The sequence below is a fragment of the Rhinolophus ferrumequinum genome, chromosome 26 (assembly GCF_004115265.2).
Source record: "Rhinolophus ferrumequinum isolate MPI-CBG mRhiFer1 chromosome 26, mRhiFer1_v1.p, whole genome shotgun sequence".
Taxonomy (NCBI): Eukaryota; Metazoa; Chordata; class Mammalia; order Chiroptera; family Rhinolophidae; genus Rhinolophus; species Rhinolophus ferrumequinum.
The window spans coordinates 26,144,281-26,165,081 of record NC_046309.1 but is presented as its reverse complement, the minus strand read 5'-3'; the positions used below and the strand labels follow the sequence as shown (position 1 = coordinate 26,165,081).

Below are 20,801 nucleotides of genomic sequence, written 5' to 3'. Positions count from 1 at the left end.
CACACCATATATCATCACTACAATGCACTTCAATTTCTTTATACGGAGAGGAATGAATATTTGTAAAGCCAGACAGAGCGGCAAGAGTAGCTACCAGAAGCCAGAAAATGAACTGCACTCTACCCTTGTTTCTAAAAAGCTTTTACCTTTAATACTGTCTGGCCTCTGATCCCTTTTATTCAATCTGTGCTGCCAAAGCTCACACAGGCCTGGGCAGCACGATGCAGAGGCTGGCGGGCGGGCTGCCCTGTATGAGCACGAGGCCTGCCCATCCCCTGCTGCCACAGCAGCCACACAAACCTCGTCACACACTCCAGACTTGCGTCCTCAGCCGCTCCCCTCCCCTGGTAGCAGCTTCACTGTCAGTAAACATGTATCACAGCAGAGGAACACATAGTTCTGTCACCAGCCTAGAAATTCCAGTAATTGCACCAGTTTTAGAGCCTGTGGCTTCACTAATTATGTTCTAATTCTGCATATCGTAAAATTAGAATTATTTTTTAATCATGAAGGTACAAAAAAATGGTAATTATTTCTCTTACAAAGGAATAATCATTCACGATTCTATAAATATTAACTATTGGTTATTTATGTTTTTCCTCAGTAGAATGTGAGTCCTTGAGAGCGTAGGTTTTATTTCATTCATCTTTGCATTACGAGAGGGTAGACCAACGCCTGACACTCACATACCAGGCACTCGGAGAGTCTTGGCTGGATGGATGAGTTAGTTAATGAATGACTTACACAGCTATCCAATGTTTGGCACCTCTGGGGAAAATTACTGCCGCCCGAGGAAAGGTTACTACTGGGAAAGTGATGTGGCCAGCACCAGACAGAACTAGATGAAGTGACTCAGAGTGAATTTGCTTCATCTGGGCAATTTCCTTTCAGTTTCAGCCAACCTGGTTACACATTAACTGGTGACTAAGGGGGGAAATCCTTCTTCTATAATGCCAATCTTATTTCCAATGGTCACATTTTCATTTCATTTCAGTTTATTGGAATACAGGGAGCTTATTTTATTGCATTTTTTCATGTGGGTAAAATTTTATTTTCACATTTAAAGGATATTTTTTTGATCCTTAAAAATAATAAAAATTTTTATGAGGCAGATGTTACTCTTGTTTTCACTGGTTTCACTTGTTGAATATTTTATTATAATAGCCTTTAGTAGCAGTTATATCATCTAAATTTTTATCATGTATTGAATAACATTGCTTGTAACTTTGGGTAAAATGTATTACATCTACATATATTCACAAACACACACACAGAGTGATATTGTTAATCAAAAGTAGAAGAAAAAATATACCATTTTGTCATGTAGAAAAAAGGAAATGAAGATCATAAAGGGATTCATAAATAATTATTGCATAATTAAAAGTAATGCAGCACTAACCAAACTCCCTCTTTCATGTAGGACATTTTGGTTGTGTGTATCATGGGACTTTGTTGGATAATGATGACAAGAAAATTCACTGTGCTGTGAAATCCTTGAATAGTAAGTCATATTTTATTGAAGTACACTTTCGTAGTTTGCAAACTGATAGTTCATAATAAAGTGTAAATTTACACTTTCCCTTGTGGAAAAATCAGCTACTGCTGCAATTATGTATCTAATCCTGAAACTTTGGTCTAAATTCTTATTGAAATATTTCCTCAGAAATTGTCCCTCAGAGCCCTCATAAGTTTGTGTAGGAGAAATGAGGTTCCTGGATGAGCTGAGTATCATTTAACTCTGTTTGGCTTATAATATTTGTTATGCAAGTGACATTTATGGAAAGTATTGGAAGCATGTTGGCACATACAATAGTAATGACTCATTTTACCCAGAGGCATTACTATAATTATTTTTTCACCACAACTTCCATTAAAAAGATAAAAAATGAAATAAGACAAACAGGAGAAAAATATGCTGGCAGAAAATTGAAAAATTGAAAATGTGGTAATACCTCATTTATCCGCATTTTTAGGGAGTGAGGTATTCCACGTAAATGAACTTCCTAAACAAGTGAAACTTACCCACCTTTTAATGCTAGAACATTTTCTCAAATTTTAGCAAAAATCTTTTTTAAATGGAATGCATACTCTGCTTAAAAAACAAAGAGTGCTTCCAAACATAAACTCAGACATTACTGATGACCCAGAGCCATAACTGTGGCATGAATTACTATCTTGGACAACCCAGTGTATTCATTCTAGCGTTTTCCTGGCTCCATTTTGCTGACAGGTCTCACACGCCAAGTCATTGCTGGCGTTTCCTAAATGTCCAAGTTTGTGCTCAAAATTTGCAGTATCCTGAAAAATGTTAGCCAGTTACATTACAAGTTTACATTGGAATTAATAAGCTTTAAATGCACAAGTGAAGGGTTTTTCTGCAAGATAAGTTTTATTGTCAGAACTATTTCAGCCTTTTCTTACACATAAATCTCATGTTCTATATGGTTGATTTGGTTGGAAGTCTGACCAGGAGGTGATAAAAGGGACAGTTTATATAAAACCTAACAACAAACTGTGATGGATTAAGTATGATTGTCAATAAATTTGCCTCATGAGAGAGCATCACTGCCAATTATACAAAAGACAGTCCTGATGCCAAGAAACCTTTCCCTGTCCCTGGGGTGTGTTGATCTCTCTGGACTTCCAGGTTTCAGAATGTACTGCATTTGTAAAAGAATATCATCACCGACACTGACACTAGTCAGATAAATAAATTAAAGATTGTTCACTCTTCATTAATACTGACTGGTGTCAAGCCCTCGGGCTCTCTGTCTGGAAGCGATTAGAAACTATTAGAAACCGAAAAAAAAAAAATCTACTTAGATATATGACAGCGATTGGTCTTCAAATCCTCCCAGTCCCCAGATCGGAAAACTATGGCCCACTACCTGGTTTCTGAAATAAAGTTTTTTGAGACTTAGCTGCCTCTTGCCGTGGCTGCTTTTGCACCGTGACGGCAAGGCTGAGTATTTACAACAGAAACCATGCAGCCCACAAAGCCAGAAAACATTTGCTATCTGGCTCTTCACAAAAAAGTTGCCCACCCCTGCCCTCAACAGTCACTACAGAAACGGACTGGCCTGCTTTCCTCTCGTTTGTCTGTATGAGACAAACTGGTTCTCTAGGAGGCAAACTGTTTACGAAACTGGGCGTAGGTGGTGACTCGCAGGCACAATGCGAGGTGACATCACGTACCATATTTTGCCGTGTATAATGCGCACATTTTCCCCCAAATTTGTAAGAGAAAATAAGGATGCTCGTTATACATGGGTAGTACTAATTCCGTATCTACATAAATGTTTTTAATTCTTTTACTTACGCTTGTGAGTTAAAAGTGCAACTCTAGAAATCAATAACAATATCTATATGCAAAATAATGCCCTGGAATATGATAATCGGTTTTGTTAAACTTAAGAGGAATTTGGAACAACGAGGATTTCTTGGCCTTCTATGATGTGTAAATATTGTAAATTTGTTACTGGTACATAAAATTTTTTGTATCTTGTATCTGTTCTTGTGTTTTGTAATTATTTGCTATATAACATTTCTTGTACCATACTATGTTAAAAAATTAATGCTAAAACTCTTTATAATACAAAAGCAAGTACCTAAATGTAAACAAATAAAAATTTGAATTGAGAAATTACAACGAAAGAATTTTCCCTGAAAGTTTGGGCCAAAACCATGGTGCGCATTATACACAGGAGCACATTATACACAGCAAAACGCAGCACTCAATGTACTGTAAGAACGCCGTGAGCGTGGAGCCCTGTGGGTTCACATCCCATTGCTCTCCCGATCCGAACGTGACAAAATAGTCATTGTTCCGTAATGAAATCGCTCTCTCTGCTGCTTTCTCAGGAATCACTGACATAGGAGAAGTTTCCCAGTTTCTGACTGAAGGGATCATCATGAAAGATTTCAGTCACCCCAATGTTCTCTCACTCTTGGGAATCTGCCTTCGCAGTGAGGGGTCCCCACTGGTGGTCCTGCCTTACATGAAACATGGAGACCTTCGAAATTTCATCAGAAATGAGACTCATGTGAGTACATCACCAAGCTAACGAACTGACGAACTAGCTGTAAGGCAGCATTCCAAAAGGTGCCTATTTTGAACCTTTTTAAACGCTTTTAGCCAAAGCAGTGCCCGTAAAATGTTAGCAACATTCCAGTATCCAGAGACCAATTCAACGCAGTTGTACCTGCAAATATTCTGGTGGGAAGATGGTGATACCTAGCAGAGTTTCCCCAGGGGCCATGATTCCTCCTCTACCAGCCCCCTCATAGGTACATTTAGTCATCTTTGAGTACCTACTGTGTGCAGGAAACAGCACAGGAGACATAAAGGCACATTCGCCTCAGCCCACATGAAGATGTAACTCTAGAAGGAAAGACATTAAAGAATTAGTTATAAATGAGTCCCTTGTTATTCTTCAAACTTAACAACCACTCTCCTACCCCAGGACGTTTGCACTTGTTCCCTCTGCCTGAACCACTCTTCCCCAAAATATCCACACATCTCACTCACTTGTTAACTTCAGCTTTCTGCCCTGATCTGATCTTCAAAACGAGCCTTTCCTGACCTGTCTAAAATTGTACCTGACTCACCCCATCCTTATGCCTTCCATCTGTCTCCTCTCCCTGCTTTATTTTTCTCCAATACACTTATCTTTCTATACACTAGGGCTGAGGCCTGAGCGGTCCATTTCTGTGACCGTGAGCCACGTGTGAAATGTGACCAGTCTAAAGTGAGGTATGCTGTAAGTGTAGACTACATCCCAGGTTTTGAATATTTAGTATAAAAAGGTAAAATATTAATAATTGGCTATGTTGATTACTTATCGAAATGATAATATTTTGGATATGTGGGTTGATAAATATATTATGAAAATTAATTTCATCTGTTTCTTTTTACTTTTAAATATGACTATTAGAAAATTTTATATTACATTTGTGGCTTGCATTATATTTCCATTGAACACTGCTGCACTAGACAATAAATGAATAAATAACAGCTACATGCGTATGTACATATATATGGATGTGTGCACACAAACATACACACATCCCATTGAAATACCGGCTCATGAGGGTAGGGCCTTCTGTGTGTTTGTTCTCTGCTGTGGCCCCAACACTTGCAATAGTGTTTGGCACATAAACTCTTAGTGAGCATGTTTAGCTCAGAGTTACAAAAGAAGTTCATAGCCTCCTGCAAGTGGGAGTTTCTTAGTGACATTTATGGCAGGACCTCAAGGGTGAGCAGGTGATGGCCAGAGGAGAGCCGGAGGAGGGAAGAAAAGGGTGCCCCGAACTGAAGTCCCAGGGACGTCAGGCTCCTTTCTGGCTCCTGTGTTCAGGCCCCTGGAAGAGTTAACGGGGTAGCTTTACTGTTGGTGGAAAACAACTTTGTAAACATGGGGGCAGTGTCAGAAGAAGGAGCTCTGGGATGGCACAGGAAGTCATACTTGTGTTCAGCCACAAGAATAAAAGACTCCCTGGCAGTGAATGTTTATGATGGGTGACTTGACCTGACGAAGTACAAAGCTGCCCTGACAGGTCCCACTTTTCCACTTTAATTCCTGTCATTACCCTGATAAGCCCATCTGGTTGGATATGCTGCCTTCTCTAGGGTATTATTCCCCCAGGGTTAAAACATGATAGAAATTTCTTATTGTGCAGTACCATGGCCTGTTAGAACACAGGGAGTCTATACCGATGACAACCATGAACATAGATGCATCTTAGAGAGAATCCTAAAATGCAGGGAGCTGGCCTTTCCACACACAGTGTGCACTAAGCAGGGCTGCAGCATTCCTGGCAGACTCCGACTGTCTGGCTCTTGGGCTCACGAACTCCACAGCAGCTGCTGAGGCAGAGAGGTGCTATTCCTGATGGCCAGGCCTCAGCAAGGCTGATGCCACGGTGACATGGATACAACTTCAGATACTCGTCTTCTAGTCACTGTAGACACTCCTCTGTCCATCCAGTTTTGTGGGTGGAGTTTCTGAAGAATGAGATTTCCTGTTCTCCACGTAGGTCCAGGCCCCTGGGTGGTGAGCTGGTGCTTCAGTACCATGAGGAGGGTGTCTGATGTGATTGATTTCACTGCGGTGTGGGCTTTGGAGCCTAAAAGATTGAGGTTCAAATCCTGGCTCCACCACTTACCATCTGAGTGGTTTGGGGTGATTTCTTTTGTTCTGAACTGCCTGTATTAACCACATATTACAATACTCGGACTTCTGGGGCCTTGCTGGCCCTGGCGGGACTGCCCCTCCGAGGACTGGCAAATTCCCAGGGATGGTAAACAACTCACCTTCAAAGAGCATGTAAACCAGCCAATCCCGGCTGCCTCCTTTAAAGGGCTCTCAAATGCTGTCACTATCTACCTGCCCTAATCGCTGAAGGGCAGGGTCCCGACAGCCAGGGACAGCCCTACACCCCAAAGCCTGCCTGCTGAAATCATTCAGACGTGCCTGTTTACCCTGCCTTGCCCATTTCTTCCCGCGGAAGCCCCAGTAAAGACGCCCCCCTGACCCACCCAACCCGAGTGTTTCCTGTGTGTGCTCACATGGCAGGGCATGTCCCATTCCCTTGGGAATTGTAACAAACTGTCTTTTCAATGGCAGTTGTCTCCCATCGGTTGGCCTCAACATTCCTGAATAATAATAAAACCTACATTTTAAAACTCCTGCAATTTACCATCTGAAAAATGGAGCCCCTATAACCTGCCTTACCGAAGTGCATAAGGATTAGCCAAAATTAATTTTAAAAACACATCTAGCCTGGTGCTTTGCAAACAGTAGATACTTAATCAATGATTGCTGTCATCAACAGGGCACAAGTTATTATTTGAAGCAAGATCGTTCTTATAAACATTTCAGAATTCTGAGATCATAGCTGGCACAGTAGATGCTTAGTTTATGCGTTTCCAATTCTCTTTGATTGCAGAACCCAACTGTAAAAGATCTTATTGGCTTTGGCCTTCAAGTAGCCAAAGGCATGAAATATCTTGCAAGCAAAAAGTTTGTCCACAGAGACTTGGCCGCAAGAAACTGTATGTAAGTATCAGAATTTCAGTGCCCACCGTCCAAACTAAGTGACCGGGAGGAATGTGGGTCCCACTGATGGAGGCTAGCAAGGAAGTTTGCTCTTCTGCAAAATTCTTTGTTTCCATTACAGTTTTAAATCGGTGTATGAGCACAGGAGATGTAGGCGGCCCTTTCAGGCTTTGTCAATGGAGAATTTAAAAGATTCTCCAGAGGGGATCTGAACAGCTGTTGTGTGCTTTCGCTTTTCTTCTTTCTTCCAAAGTAGCCCCCAGTATTGTGGTCTCACGCTGCATTAGCATTAGGAGGTAGAATTTGATTCAGCCTGTTACAATGAAAAGGCAAAGGCTGATAACACAAACACCAACCTATTGTCACTTCCCAAGGGTGGATCTGAAGTCAGCCTGCAGAAGCCCTACCAAAAATGGTGTTTGGGGATGAATATACAAAAGAACTTTGTACCTGGCTGTCTGGGCTGTATAATGCAGCAGTCCAGTCTGTTATTGATGCAGCCCTGGTTGCGTAGCACTCGTTCGTGACTCATGGTGTGTGTGAATGGGAGAGCGTGCTATTAATTTCCTACCATGGTTTTGGTCAATGTAACAACATAAAAGCTGGCTTAAGCAAAAGGATTCATAGCCTCAGATAGGGTGAACCGACTTGGCTATGTATCCTGTTTCTCTGTTCTCTCAGTGGTGGGATATATGAGTTTTATGTGCTAACCTAGCGCAGTTGAGAATGAAAAAGGGAAATAACAGTCCCCTGTCATGTCTGTCCCATAAAACTAAGTACTGCTAGTAGCTGACAAGTGAATATTGGCCATTGCTTTTGGTTAGTCAGGTGGCATACTTGATTTAGCAATGAAGGAAAGCTGGGAGGGGGCCAATTTTACCGTTTCCCCAGATTTAAAGCCAAACAAATTTTCTTCTGCCACATCAGTTGTGGTCTCTTTCCTTGGCCTGTTGAATTTGTAATGGGTATGCCAAGCATTTTTATTCAAGAATTCCACTGTAATTCAGTGTTAGTCAGTTGCGGCCAGAGGAAGCCTCACGGCAGAAATTATAGATTTTTGGATTTCAAATACCGAAGTCACTTGTTCTAATCCAGAGCTATGCAGTATCGCTGTAAATTATTCTATTTCAGCCACCAGCAATCATTTTTGTCCTTTCTGTAGGCTGGATGAAAACTTCACTGTCAAGGTTGCTGATTTCGGTCTTGCCAGAGACGTGTATGATAAAGAATACTACAGTGTCCACAACAAAACAGGCGCCAAGCTGCCTGTGAAGTGGATGGCTTTGGAAAGTCTGCAGACTCAGAAGTTCACCACCAAGTCAGATGTGGTAACGCACAGCTCGCCCCTGACCTTTCTCCTCTTTCACTTCCATAACCAACTTTTTTAGTGGTTTTATGGCTACTTAATATTTTTATAAGGAAAAGAAGCCATTAATGCTACTAATTTAGTTTTCTTCATAAGTAAAAGCTGGATCGTCTGACAGGCACCCATAGGACATTTCCATAAATTCATTTATTCAAACACATTTGTTCAGCAGAGCCCCAGGCTGGAGCCCGACGAAGCCCAGTGCTGAACCAGGTGTGAACCTGGAGTCAGGTCAGCAGGGAAGAAGGCGTGGCCATCAGTAACTGTCACAAAGTGGACTGGGATTAGCCCAGCCACTCATAGCTCAAGCTGGAGGCCACCACTGAGGCAGGTCCAGAAGTGAAGTCATTATTCCCGCACTTGCTAGAAACATGCTTTCCTTTGTCTGTGAAGATCATCCTCCCCTCAGAACAAACGTCAGAAGGCATGCCCCTGAGTACCGAGAGCAGGAGACTCACCTGCCGGCCACACCTGCCCTTCCCCTTGGTGGAGGGGACGGTGCTCGAAAGGGTCCTTAACGGATGGAATGGGCAATTAAATAAGCAATACCGATCCAGGGGAGGTGAAAGTACAGGAAACTGTACACACCTTTCAAGTTCTAGAGAAAGAGTAAACGGGGTGATTTGGCCAAAATGGAGGGTGCACAGGGGACTTATGAGAATAAAGTAAGAAAAATATATTCATGCCAGATCATAGAGGTCCTTGTAAGCCAGCTAGGGAGTCTGGAATTTATCCTCTGGTCACAAGCAAACAGTAAAGCATAATCAGATTAGATTACTACAGACTTTCTTCATTCTGTAAAATGATTGAGGAGGAGCTAGATACAGAAAGACAAAGTGAGAGACAGGACCTGAAATAACATGGAAACTGTGAGACTAGAACAGAAGAGATGGAAGGAAAGGGCATCTCGGAGGTAAAATCAACACTATTCAGCAAGAAATGGATGAAAGTTAAAGATGAGCAAGTCATGCGCTGGTGCAGTAACAGGCACGTGAAGCACAGGAGCCGAAGCTGGTCTAGGAAGAAAGACATGAAGCTCCACCTGGAACGCGCTGAGTCTGACGTGACAGCAGGACAGCCAGGCCGAGGGGTCCATCACACGTGAGACATACGGAGCTGCCACCTGTGCAGCCTCTGCCATCGTGTTCGTCTCTCTGGGCTACCTGACACAACACCACAGACTGGGTGGCTGAGACAACACACATTTACTTCTCACAGTTCTGGAGGCTGGAGGGTGCCAGCGTGGTTCGCTTCTGATGAGAGCCCTCTTCCTGACGTGACATGGCCCCCTTCTTCTCACTGTGTCCTCCTGTGAGGAGAGAGCAAGGACAAGGTCTCGGCCGTCTCTTCCCACAGGCACTGATCCCAGCAACAAGGCCCCACCCTCACCTCCTCCTGGAAGCTTGAGGACCTCCCCAAAACCCCACCTCCTCACTCCCTCACACTGACAGTCAGAGCTTCGATATACGAATGTGGGGAGGACACAATTCAGTCCGTGACAGAGGTCAAGGTTGGAATGCTTTTGAGAGTGTGAAAGCAGTTATTTAGGAGACCCTCGATCTACGAAGTGAGGGGGGAAGCAGAGAGGTGGGAGATCCAGGAGAAGAGGCTATCAGGGAACCCAGAGAAGAGCAAGTTTGAAGCAGAGCCAAGAAGCTCAGCAGGGCACCCTGCTGTCAGACAAGGATGCCTCAGGAGCTGGGGGCTGCAGAGGCCGAGGTGTGAGGGGAGCCCCGGGGTCGGCTGGGGGAGAGTGCACTTATTCTGTCTGCACACGATAAGCCAAGAGGACCGATGTCTGCAGGTAGAGAAGCATTGACCTTTCAGCCCTTGAGGACAACTGGAAAAGAAAAAATACAAACCCATGACATCAGCAAAAACTAATGCTGATGGAGAACATGGACTTCAGAAGAGAAAGGGTTGGCAGCTCTTGAGAGATTGCGAGGGGTGGGACTGAAATGCAGCCTGGATGGGGAAGCGAGAAACCACCTTACCCTCCTCCCTCTGGGTTAGCAAGACGGAGAGGCGTGGCCTCTACTGGTAAGAGTTTCAGAGAAATCGTGATCTTCAAGTGAAAGCCAAGCTTCAGTTACTATGAGGAGGTGGGGAGACATTAGAAATAAGGTGAGGTGACTGGGGAGTTTGTTTTCAATAAGAATGTCACAGGTCGTGGTGGAGGAATGGGACTTCAGGGCAGCCAAGACTGCTAAGAGAGTGTGGTAGCACATGGTGGAGCAAATGCCTGAGTTCCTGGTCCTGAAATGCTCTGAAACAGATGAAAGAAGTGATACTAGAGAGGTCGGCTGGGGACAGGTTTGTGATGGTGGCAGGTAGAGGCAGAAGGTAGGGACTTAACCCATCCTCAAAGAGCATACTGTTCATTCAGACCCAACAGTTAGTCTACCATTAAGAGCCAGAACTAACTTACAACTCAATAAGGAGAATACTCAATTTTTTTAAATAGTCAAAAGATTTGAATAGACATTTTACCAAAGTGATATAAGATAAGCTAGCTAGTAAGTGCTTGAAAACATGCACCCACACAAAGTCAGATACATGAATATTCTAAGTAGTAGGACTCATAATAGCCAAAACACAGGAGCAACCCCAAGGTCCATCCACTGGTGAATGGCTAACAAAATACGGCATGTATCCACAATAGGAGTGGAACCATTCAGCGATACAAAGAACTACTGATCCATATTGCAACATGGGTAAACCTCAAAAACATTATGTTGCGTGAAAGAAGGCAGACTCAAAAGATTACATGTTGAATGATTCCATTTACATAAAATTTCTAGAAAGATGCAAAACTATAGAGACAGAAAGCTATAGAACCTGGGGCTGATAGTGGGAGTGAAAATTGACTATAAACGGGCAGGAGGGAACTTTTGGGGTGTTGGAATTAATCTAAAACTTGATTGTGATGGTAGCTGCACAACTATATAAATTTAGTAAATATCATCAAGTATACACTTACAATTGGCAAATTTTATGATGTATAAATTATACCTCATCAAAGCTGTTAAAACAAAAAGAGCCCGATGAAATTTTGGATATTCAAGGCGAGAGTTATGATTCTGAGCTTTTTGACAACCCCTCCCCCCGACACACACACCATTACCTCCACAAATACACATAGACCACATGGAGGCCACAACTTTTCACAGAGCAACTGTCACTCAAATATTTCACTGGAAGTGTACTATAGGCTTCTGCAGATCTGAAGTGCTATGTCTCTTCCCTCGTACTGCATAATGGGTGCCCTGGGTCATCCATACACAGCGCTGCTTTGGCCAGTAGTTATTGATTACATGGATATATTTGCATGAAGTTTGATGTCCAGGATAGCACGATCTTCTGAATGTTGACATGGAACATTTCCGAAAGCATGTAATAGCTGTATGTATGTTAAAATCTACAAGCAAAAACTTGCTGCTGGTAGAAAGGTCCACTTTCTTGCAGATGCCCAAATGGAGTTCGGCCAAAGACCTATTCACACAAACGGGGGTGTCATCACACTTCAGCTCCTCATATCCAGTCCTGTACAGTGTTTCACACTTAGCACAGCTGCTTCCATTAAAGTCAGTATTGGCTTCTCAGGTGTTCAGTCAGCGGGCTTTTTCATCCTGCTTCAGCATTCTGCAGCATTTAACACTTGACCACTCCTTCCTTCTTGAAATTTCCTCCTCCTTTGGTTTCTGGGACACTGCACCACCTGGTTTTCCTCTTGCTTCTCAGTTGTTTTCTTTACCCTTGATGGCTTCTCTTCCTTCTCTCACATCCTACATGCAACTAGCCCCCAGGATTTTGGCCTTTGGGTGTCAGCTTCCCTTAACCATTGCAACCATTCCCATCAACATTCACCTCTGAAATCTCTCTTCCTGGATGTTCTCACCCAGTGCCACAAATTTACCATGTTCAAAGTCAAATTCTTTCCTGCCGGTTCTCAATTCCTCACTTCTTTATCTCTATCATGGCATCACCATTATGCAGTTTACCAAGGCTTCAACCTTCTGGTATACAGTTCTTCAAGTTTTAAAGAATGCGTACAGTTGTGTGACTACTCCCAGCCCCACAGCCAGGATGTAGAACATTCTATCATTCTGGAAAGTTTCCTTGTGCCGCTTTGTGGTCAACCCCTAACCTATGCTTAGGACCTGGAAACCGCTAGTCTGTTTTCTGTCACCATAGTTGTACCTCTTCTAGAGTATCATGTAAATGGAATTGTACAGTGAGTAGCATTTGGGTCTGTCTCCTTTCACTTCCCATAATGCACTTGAGAGTTATCCATGGTGTTATGTCAGTGATTCATTCCCACACACACATAACAAAATTGACCGTCTTAACCATTTGTGAGTGTACAGTACAGTCATGTTAACTATGTGCAGATTGTTGTGCAAACAGATCTCTAGAACTGCTTCATCTTTCAAAACTGAAATTCTGTGTCCACGGAACATCTCCCCATTTCCCCTCCCCCCGCCTCTTTGGCAACCACCATTCTACTTTCTGTTTCTAAAAGTCTGACTACATCAGATACGTCATATCCATAAGTAGAATCATGTATTATCTCTCTGTTTGTGACTGGCTTATTTCACTTAGTGCATATACTCGTAATGTCTTCAAGGTTCATCCATGTTGTAGATTTTGAGAAGATTTCCTTCTGATTTAAGGCTACATAATACTCCATTGTGTGGACATACCACATTTTCTTTATCTGTTCATCTGTGGATCGGCATTCAGGTTGCTTGGTTATTGGAATAATATTGCTATGAACATGAGGGTGCAAATATCTCTTCAAGATTCTGTTTTCAGTGCTTTGGAGCATATACCCAGAAGTGGGATTGCTGGATCATATAGTAGTTCTATTTTTGATGTTTTAAGGAAACTTTGTACTGTTTTCCGTAGCACAGTAATTTGTTCCGTTTTGTTTCTGGGTAGTATTGCATAGTACAAATGTACCACATTTTGTTTATCCATGTACTATCCGAAGGACATTTGACTAATGATGTTGAGCATCTTTTCGTGTGCTTGTTGGCCGTCCTCTTACCTCCTTTAATGAAGTGCCTAGTCAAATGTTTTGCCCATTTTTTTTAAGTTTTAGAATTCATTTTCTGGGGGTTTTTTGTTGTTATTGGGTTATTTTTTAATTACTGAATTATTGAGAGCTCTTTATTTTTTTGGGGGTGCAGGTATGTGTTATCAGGTACGTGTTTTTGCAAATACATTTTTCTAGTCTGTGGCTTGCCTCTTCATTATTTTACAAGTATCAAAGAGCAGAAATTTATACTTTTATTGAAAATGTATCAATTTTTATGAATTGTGATTTTTTTTACAAAAAACACAGTAACGATTGTGTCGTATCTCAATTTACCTACTCTTGAATGCTCAACGGTAGCTGTCCCCATTCCCTGCTCACCTCAGCAGTGACCTTTTATCACTTTTTATAGCTTCTAACAATCTCACATCTAATAACTGTTTTGATCTTCACCTTTTATAAAGTTAGGCAGAGATTCTTCAGATGAGCTCACTGCTGGTGCTGATGTTCAGAATTGTTTGACCTTCCACGCAATGATTGTGAATGGCAGAGCTTCCTGCCTTGAAACTAAAACCGACTTATTGCCATCATTCCTAATGCACACGTATTGCACACCTCCTTCTCTGTCTGTCCGTCTGCCTGTCTCTCTCTCTCTCCCCCCCTTCCCTTTCTCCTTCCTTCCCGCCCCCCTCCAGCCTCTCTCAGCAGGCATCATTCTCCTTTGCTCGCCTCCCCCATTGTCCTGTCAGTCTGAAGCCCTTAAACGGACTTTGGACTGCAGATAGGGCAGTGCTTTTCCTGGGAACTGCCCACTCTCACCTCTCTCGTCCCACGAGTCCTCCAACTCGCCTCTGAATCTGAATTATTGCTCAGAAATTTCCCCAACTCTGTCCTCTTTTTTGTGAACTTGCCCCCAAATAAACCTATAGCCTAGGTTATGGGTTAGGGAGCCCTGATCACAGACAACTAAGCAGCCTCTCAGAACGTTGCTTTCTTCATCCTTAGAGCATCTACAAAACCAATGACAGGATCATAACGGGGTTTATAAGGATTAGATAAGATCATCTTTTCTTGCAGGTGTGATGCCCGTACCCAGCTCATTATGTGACACATACCCTCTCCCACCACCTAGCTCAGGAGTTCAGTCTCACGTTGCCAGGACAGCAACCCTCACCTCTGGTTCAGAAGCCTCTGAACTGGCCTCTGCCTTGTGCCTCAGCTTCTCCTGTTTGCCCAAAGCACAGTGTTTACAGATGTAACCTCCTGGAGCTCAGCTCCAGTCATGCCCCATCGATTGCAGTTTAGCCCACTCTCAACCTGCACCAACCCCGCAGCATGGCCCCTCTCCACCTGCCCATCCCCCATCCCTGCACGTGGTCCACACGCCAGGCACAGTGACCTATTGTACTTGCAGTGCACTGAGAGCACACATACACTGTCAGCCCTGGGCGGTGGCCACTCCCTTCATCGGGAACTCACTCTGCCCTCAGTCGCCTGCCTCAGTTCATGTACCCAGAACACAAATGCTCCCTGTTCTTCAAGACGCATTTCACTGTTGCTTTCTTCCTGAAGCCATTCTCAGTGCCCTGCTATTATCTCCTTGGCTTTGCACAACATTTGCACCTCCTTTCTATTATTGCTCTAAATTATGGTGATTATATCTTATTGTTCCACTTGACAGTTAATTGCATAACACTTAACCCTGTTAAATCAGCCTTAGGGCTTATCTAGTCACTTGGACAGTAACCTACTTGTGCATCATCAAGGTCACTAGGTACTTGTTACATTGATTTAAATTTTAATGCAAATTCTGGAACTTGAAGGTTAACACAGTGGAGTTGTCAGGAGTGACTCATGATTTTCAGGTTTAAAAACTGGTGCTGAAAGGCTGTAGAAGGCAGCAAAGTTACCTAGTTGCCACCTGTGGAGGAGTTTGTTTGCTCAGTTTGGATCAAGGCCCGCAACGGCCTTGAAGAGTTCTTGCACTTGGGCGAGGGAACGAGCCATTCCTGGAGATTTGTATCATCAACCACAGCATCTACCTGCTTCCGTGCTGTCAGCCACAGTGTTTGAAGACGTTTTATTCTCCTTGCTGCATATTACGAGCCACACGTGCCTCTTAAGAGCATATTCTCCTGCTCCACCTGTCTATTCTGCATCCTTCTCCTCCTCCGAACTTCTTTTTTCTTGGGTCCGCATTTCTCCCCCCACATACTTCCTAGTCTGTGAGTGTCCTGGGAGTGTGGCTAAACAAGAACTGATTTCCTGGATCCTCTGCCCAGAGGTGACCTGCACATGCTGACTTACTCTGTTTGTGTCGTTCTCACCTTGGTGCATGTCCAGGAGGCGGTAATGTATATGACCGGAGGTATTCCGAGTAGAGTGCTTTAAATCAAGGAATTGCGTATTTGGTGAAGTTCAGTAGACCAAGCAAGAGCCAAGAACCAAGAGCTCTTAATTGTTCATCCCAGTGTGAATTCAGACTTATTGGGGACCTTTTAGCAAGTCACTTAATCTCTCCATGTCCCTGCAGTCTCCTATCAAGTACAGTTACAGCTGTTTTTATTAATCTCTTTTAACATTTTCAAATCACAGTTATTTTATTAAAATTCGTTTTCAATAGAGAGCCTTGTAGCCTAGCAGTTTTGTTGTTTCTTATTTTTAATATGGATTTTTACTTATATTGACTTAGATCTTCTCTTTTAACATTAATTTTTAGATATGGTTGCATTTCTTAAAGACTATTTACATTCATTTGGAAATCCCCAAAATTTAAATTTTGGAAGGCTTGTGTGTCTTCTTCTTTTACGAATAATCTAAAATTGCAGTGAAGCTATTAGAATAGAGCAGGATAGAAACCTGTTAATGCTTGACTCTACACGAGAGAACTTGGAAATCCTACTGCGCTAACTACAGATGAAATCTTAATCACCATGGGGACTTCCGGTATTCTTTTTGAAAACTTCACATTGTAATCTAAACTTTATCCAAATCATAAACAAATCGTTTAAACAAATTGTAAAATGTATAGTTTACTAATTGCCTTTAAGGAAATTTTTGCTCAAAACAGCAAGAGTATTGAATACACTAACCCAAGTTGAGTAATTAAGCTCTACTGATCACCTTTCCTATTTGTGTGTTCATATTTCTCACCTGGATTCTCCCTTCCATTGTTTGACTAGTGGTCCTTTGGCGTGCTCCTCTGGGAACTGATGACAAGAGGTGCCCCACCTTATCCTGATGTCAATACCTTTGATATAACAGTTTACTTGTTGCAAGGCAGAAGGCTCTTGCAACCCGAGTACTGCCCAGATCACCTGTAAGTAGGAATTCCTTCAGAATCTTTGGTAGCTCTTATATTCTTTACTTGTACAGAAATGCATGCCTTCAAAGTGTTTCTCACAGCATTTCTTCCTTTCTGAAACAGGTATGAAGTGATGCTAAAATGCTGGCACCCGAAAGCTGAGCAGCGCCCTTCTTTTGCTGAGCTGGTCTCCAGGATATCAGCGATATTCTCTGCTTTCATCGGGGAGCATTATGTCCACGTGAATGCCACCTATGTGAACGTCAAATGTGTCGCTCCATACCCTTGTCTGTTGTCATCACAAGATCACGTTGATGGTGAGGGAGACACATGACGGATGGCTACACCATCAAGCCCCTTCTGAGAAACATCGTAGAACTATCCAAACAACAGTCCATACTTCGTCCAATAGTTTTTCACTGCCTGGCCATTGAAAGGCCACCAGATATTTTTTTGCTTTTGCCAAAATTGCACTATTATAGGACCTTATATTGTTATTTTAAATGACTGGACTGTGAGGAATTTCTCGTCTGACATAGCGTCAGGGCCAGAAGCTTGGTCCCACAGACCAGTGACCGATGGCAACCCTGTAGCGGGGAGGACCCTCCTGTTGCATTCAGGCCCAAACCTGATTTCTGGGTTGAAATTTTTAAAAATCAGGATCCCACCTGCTTTTATATGGGGAACTGAGGCATTGAATTTTGTCGGCTTCGTGATCACAGAAAATTCAGAAGTGGTAATGTCCAGGACAAACAGGGCAGCCCTGGGACCAGGCCACTCATTTAGAATTAGTGTTTCAAAGAGCGTTCATGTGTTGTGTGGTCTCTAACATTTTTCATTACTGATGTTGTCATTTGCCTGTTAGGCAAACATTCCCATTTAAATTTTGCATACACATTCCTTTTATTGGAGAAATATCCATAGACAATGCAGTTAGTGTTTCAACACAAAATGTTTATAATTTAATAGGGATATTTACAAATTGTACATAGATGACATTGAGAAAGTTTTCATAAAATAGTTTAGTCACAATGAAATATTTAATTGTCATTTAAAAATCAACTTGAGAATGATGCTATTCTAATCTAATGGATGTGGACATTTAAATGTTTTGTCTGTATTTTTTTTAAATGGAGACTGAAAATAAAACAAGTACTTTGTGATGATGTGTTTTTAAAGGTAACTTAGCATGTTTTTAAAGCAGAATGCATCTGACTGAAAGGTTTATTGGTTCCAATCACAGCTCATACGTACAGCAAAGTAATGACCAACAGACTGGAAGTATTAGCCTCTCTCTCAGGTGGCAACTTCCTATCCCACAAACACGGGGAGACAATAAAACTTTGGGGAAGTCTAGTTTTGCTTTAGGACATATTCTGTGTTAAGCAAAACATGTTGTAGAAAAAAAGGCAATTCAAAGTTCTGGCCGTTTCCCTGGGATGAACAGTCGTTATCCTGAGCAGCACTTGGTGACGTTTTGTTCCGTGAGAGTTTGTGCTTACTACTGTATAGTGCACGGGGCACAGGATACTCTAAGTGATTTGTCTATATGAACATTTAAAGTATTATATTTTTATAAAAATGTTTATTTTTAATGATACAAGATAACTTTTGTTAGGCCATAAAAATACTGCACTGTGAACATTTCAGAAAAGGTATGTCAGACTTGGATTAATAATGGCATGATTTTGAATGGCTGTAAATAGTGATAAGGAATTGTACTGATTGTCAGTACACAGTACACCACACCCTCATTACATCACAGGACTCAAAGCCAGGGGTTAACACACAAGCTATGAAGAGGGTATGTTACACTGAAACCCCTTAGTAGAGTTGGGCTGTTGTTGCAAGAGAGTGATTACAACCAAAAGCTCTTTGACAAAGGTGGAACTTACCAGAAGACACAAGGAATGGTACTGCAGAGATATTCCAGTTCAAATATTACTATTACAGAAGTGAAAAGAGGAATACTAATTCACAGAGTATTGTAAATGGTGGACGACAAAAAAAAAAAAAAATCTAGTCTGCAGAAAGCAATACCTCTACCGATGTGAACAGAATGAATGCATCAAGAACAGAAAGAACTTGTGGAAACAACCATCAACAAGACTACACACCTGTATATATGCTTGAGAAAGCTGCAATGTGAAAACCGGGTTTGCTATTTATAAACGTGTCCTTAGGTTAATGTGTCTGGACAGGTTGTGTGAGTGAAGCCTCTACGAATTAGATACTTGTCACAGCAGCATGCCTGCAATTGAGCTGAATGGTACTTTGTATGTTAATAGTTGTTGTTCTGATCGATCAAACGATTAAAATAAATTGTTATACATCCTGTGTGCTGAGAGTTGGTTATTGCTAGGCATGCTTGATTACCTACATTTACATAATGGCAGGAAGCTTACCATTGACGTCACCTGATGCACCAGGCTCATCCGTTTATGGGAGCCTGAGTCAAGTTAGTGCGTGGCAGCTAAGAGAACTTGCACCTCTGACTCTCAGGAAGTCTGTCTCTCCAAGGGTGGTTTGCTCTGAGTTTGCCAGATTACCTGCATTTCTCTGGCAATCTTTAAATTGCGAGAACACCTGCTCTGAACTCTGGATGCTGCTCTTCTCCAGCAGGTGCATCCTGGGACCAGAAGGTAGGACAGTGCAGTTGGCCCAGAGATACCACATTGGGATTTGGAGGACAGAGGCCTTCTTATCACTGTAAAACTACGCTTTCCAACTACACAGGGTCTCACAGTTCAGAAGCCTCTGTTTCTGGTAAACTACCTTCAGGTTATGTCCACAAATATTCTTGTGATGGTAGGAGAATTCAAAGATGATGTTTCAGTCATCTAAGAATCATGTGGCACTTTGGAGCAATCTGATTTTTTTAAATGCCTAAATTTAAACCAGTGCCTACAAAATACAGTGAGGCACTGAGTCTTTACTGAGAGAATTCAATCTCTGTGTACGGCCGAACTCCCTCCCAGCCAAGAGATGCATTTTCATAGGAGACTCGGTCAGACTCCATTCCGCTGGAGGAAAAGAACCTGCCATCTTTATATCCCTAGTATCCGGCACTTTAATAGATTCTCAAATAATTGCTGAACTGCAACAGGATTTTCTTATCCTTAGTCAATCACTTGAAACCACCACAGATGGTTATTATGTATGTAGCTCCCATGATGTTTGGTGCACACTGACATGGGGAGTGTTACCTATAAAAAGGTAACCCTTTGCAAAGTTTCGCTTGGTGCTCTGAATGTTTAATTGCCACAGGATTTTTTCACTTTCCAGTGCAGGCATCAATTAATTATATGTTTGCTCTCTGACCTACACAGCAGATTGCATCCTTAAAGAAATACGGGGAAGAAATACTTATAAAACTCGAATAAGCACATCAAATGTTTGAATCTCACATTGTTCATCTACCCGACTTAGTTCAGGAAGCAAGTGAGCATGATAGAAAAGAAATTGATTAGGTAACGGCGATTTAAGAATAAACAGTTCTTCCCACCCCAAGAAATTTAATGAAAGACAAAGCTACACAACTAGTGAATATTAGAACTATGCATCTCATCGGTCTGCGAACTATCTTGAAGACGCATCACAGTTTATAGCTGGAAGTTAATACTTTTGACCCCTTCACCTTTTTCTTCTACCCCCGGCCCCCACCTCTGGCTACCACCAATCTGTTCTCTATACTTAAAAGCTTGGGTTTGGAGTTTTGTTTTGCTTGTTTGTTTTTGCATATAAGTGAAATCATATGGTATTTGTCTTTCTTTGACTTATTTCACTTAACATAATGCCCTCTCAATCCATCTATGTTGTCACAAATGGCAACATTTCCTTTTTTGTGACTGAATAATATTCGATCCTACATAATACCACTTTTTCTTCCCATTCATCCATGAATGGACACGTAAGTTGTTTCCATATCTTGGCTGTTGTAAATAATGATGCAATGAACATACATATATTATTTTGAGTTAGTATTTTCATTTTCTTTGGATAAATACCCAAAAGTGAAATTAGTGAACCTTGTTC

The 20,801-nt window shown here is 42.1% G+C and overlaps 1 protein-coding gene across 3 annotated transcripts in view; it reads left to right on the top strand.

Moving 5' to 3' along the window:
* The window catches only part of MET (MET proto-oncogene, receptor tyrosine kinase), a 111,646-nt gene extending 92,543 nt beyond the window's left edge, over positions 1-19,103 (top strand). For all 3 annotated transcript variants that reach the window (XM_033098972.1, XM_033098969.1, XM_033098970.1), the window contains exons 16-21: positions 1,421-1,501; positions 3,862-4,043; positions 6,949-7,058; positions 8,221-8,386; positions 16,645-16,781; positions 16,890-19,103. In XM_033098972.1, the coding sequence (XP_032954863.1) occupies positions 1,421-1,501; positions 3,862-4,043; positions 6,949-7,058; positions 8,221-8,386; positions 16,645-16,781; positions 16,890-17,100 (887 nt within the window). In that variant the 3' untranslated portion in view covers positions 17,101-19,103. The remainder of the gene's footprint in view (positions 1-1,420; positions 1,502-3,861; positions 4,044-6,948; positions 7,059-8,220; positions 8,387-16,644; positions 16,782-16,889) is intronic.
* The last annotated feature ends 1,698 nt before the right edge of the window (positions 19,104-20,801 follow it).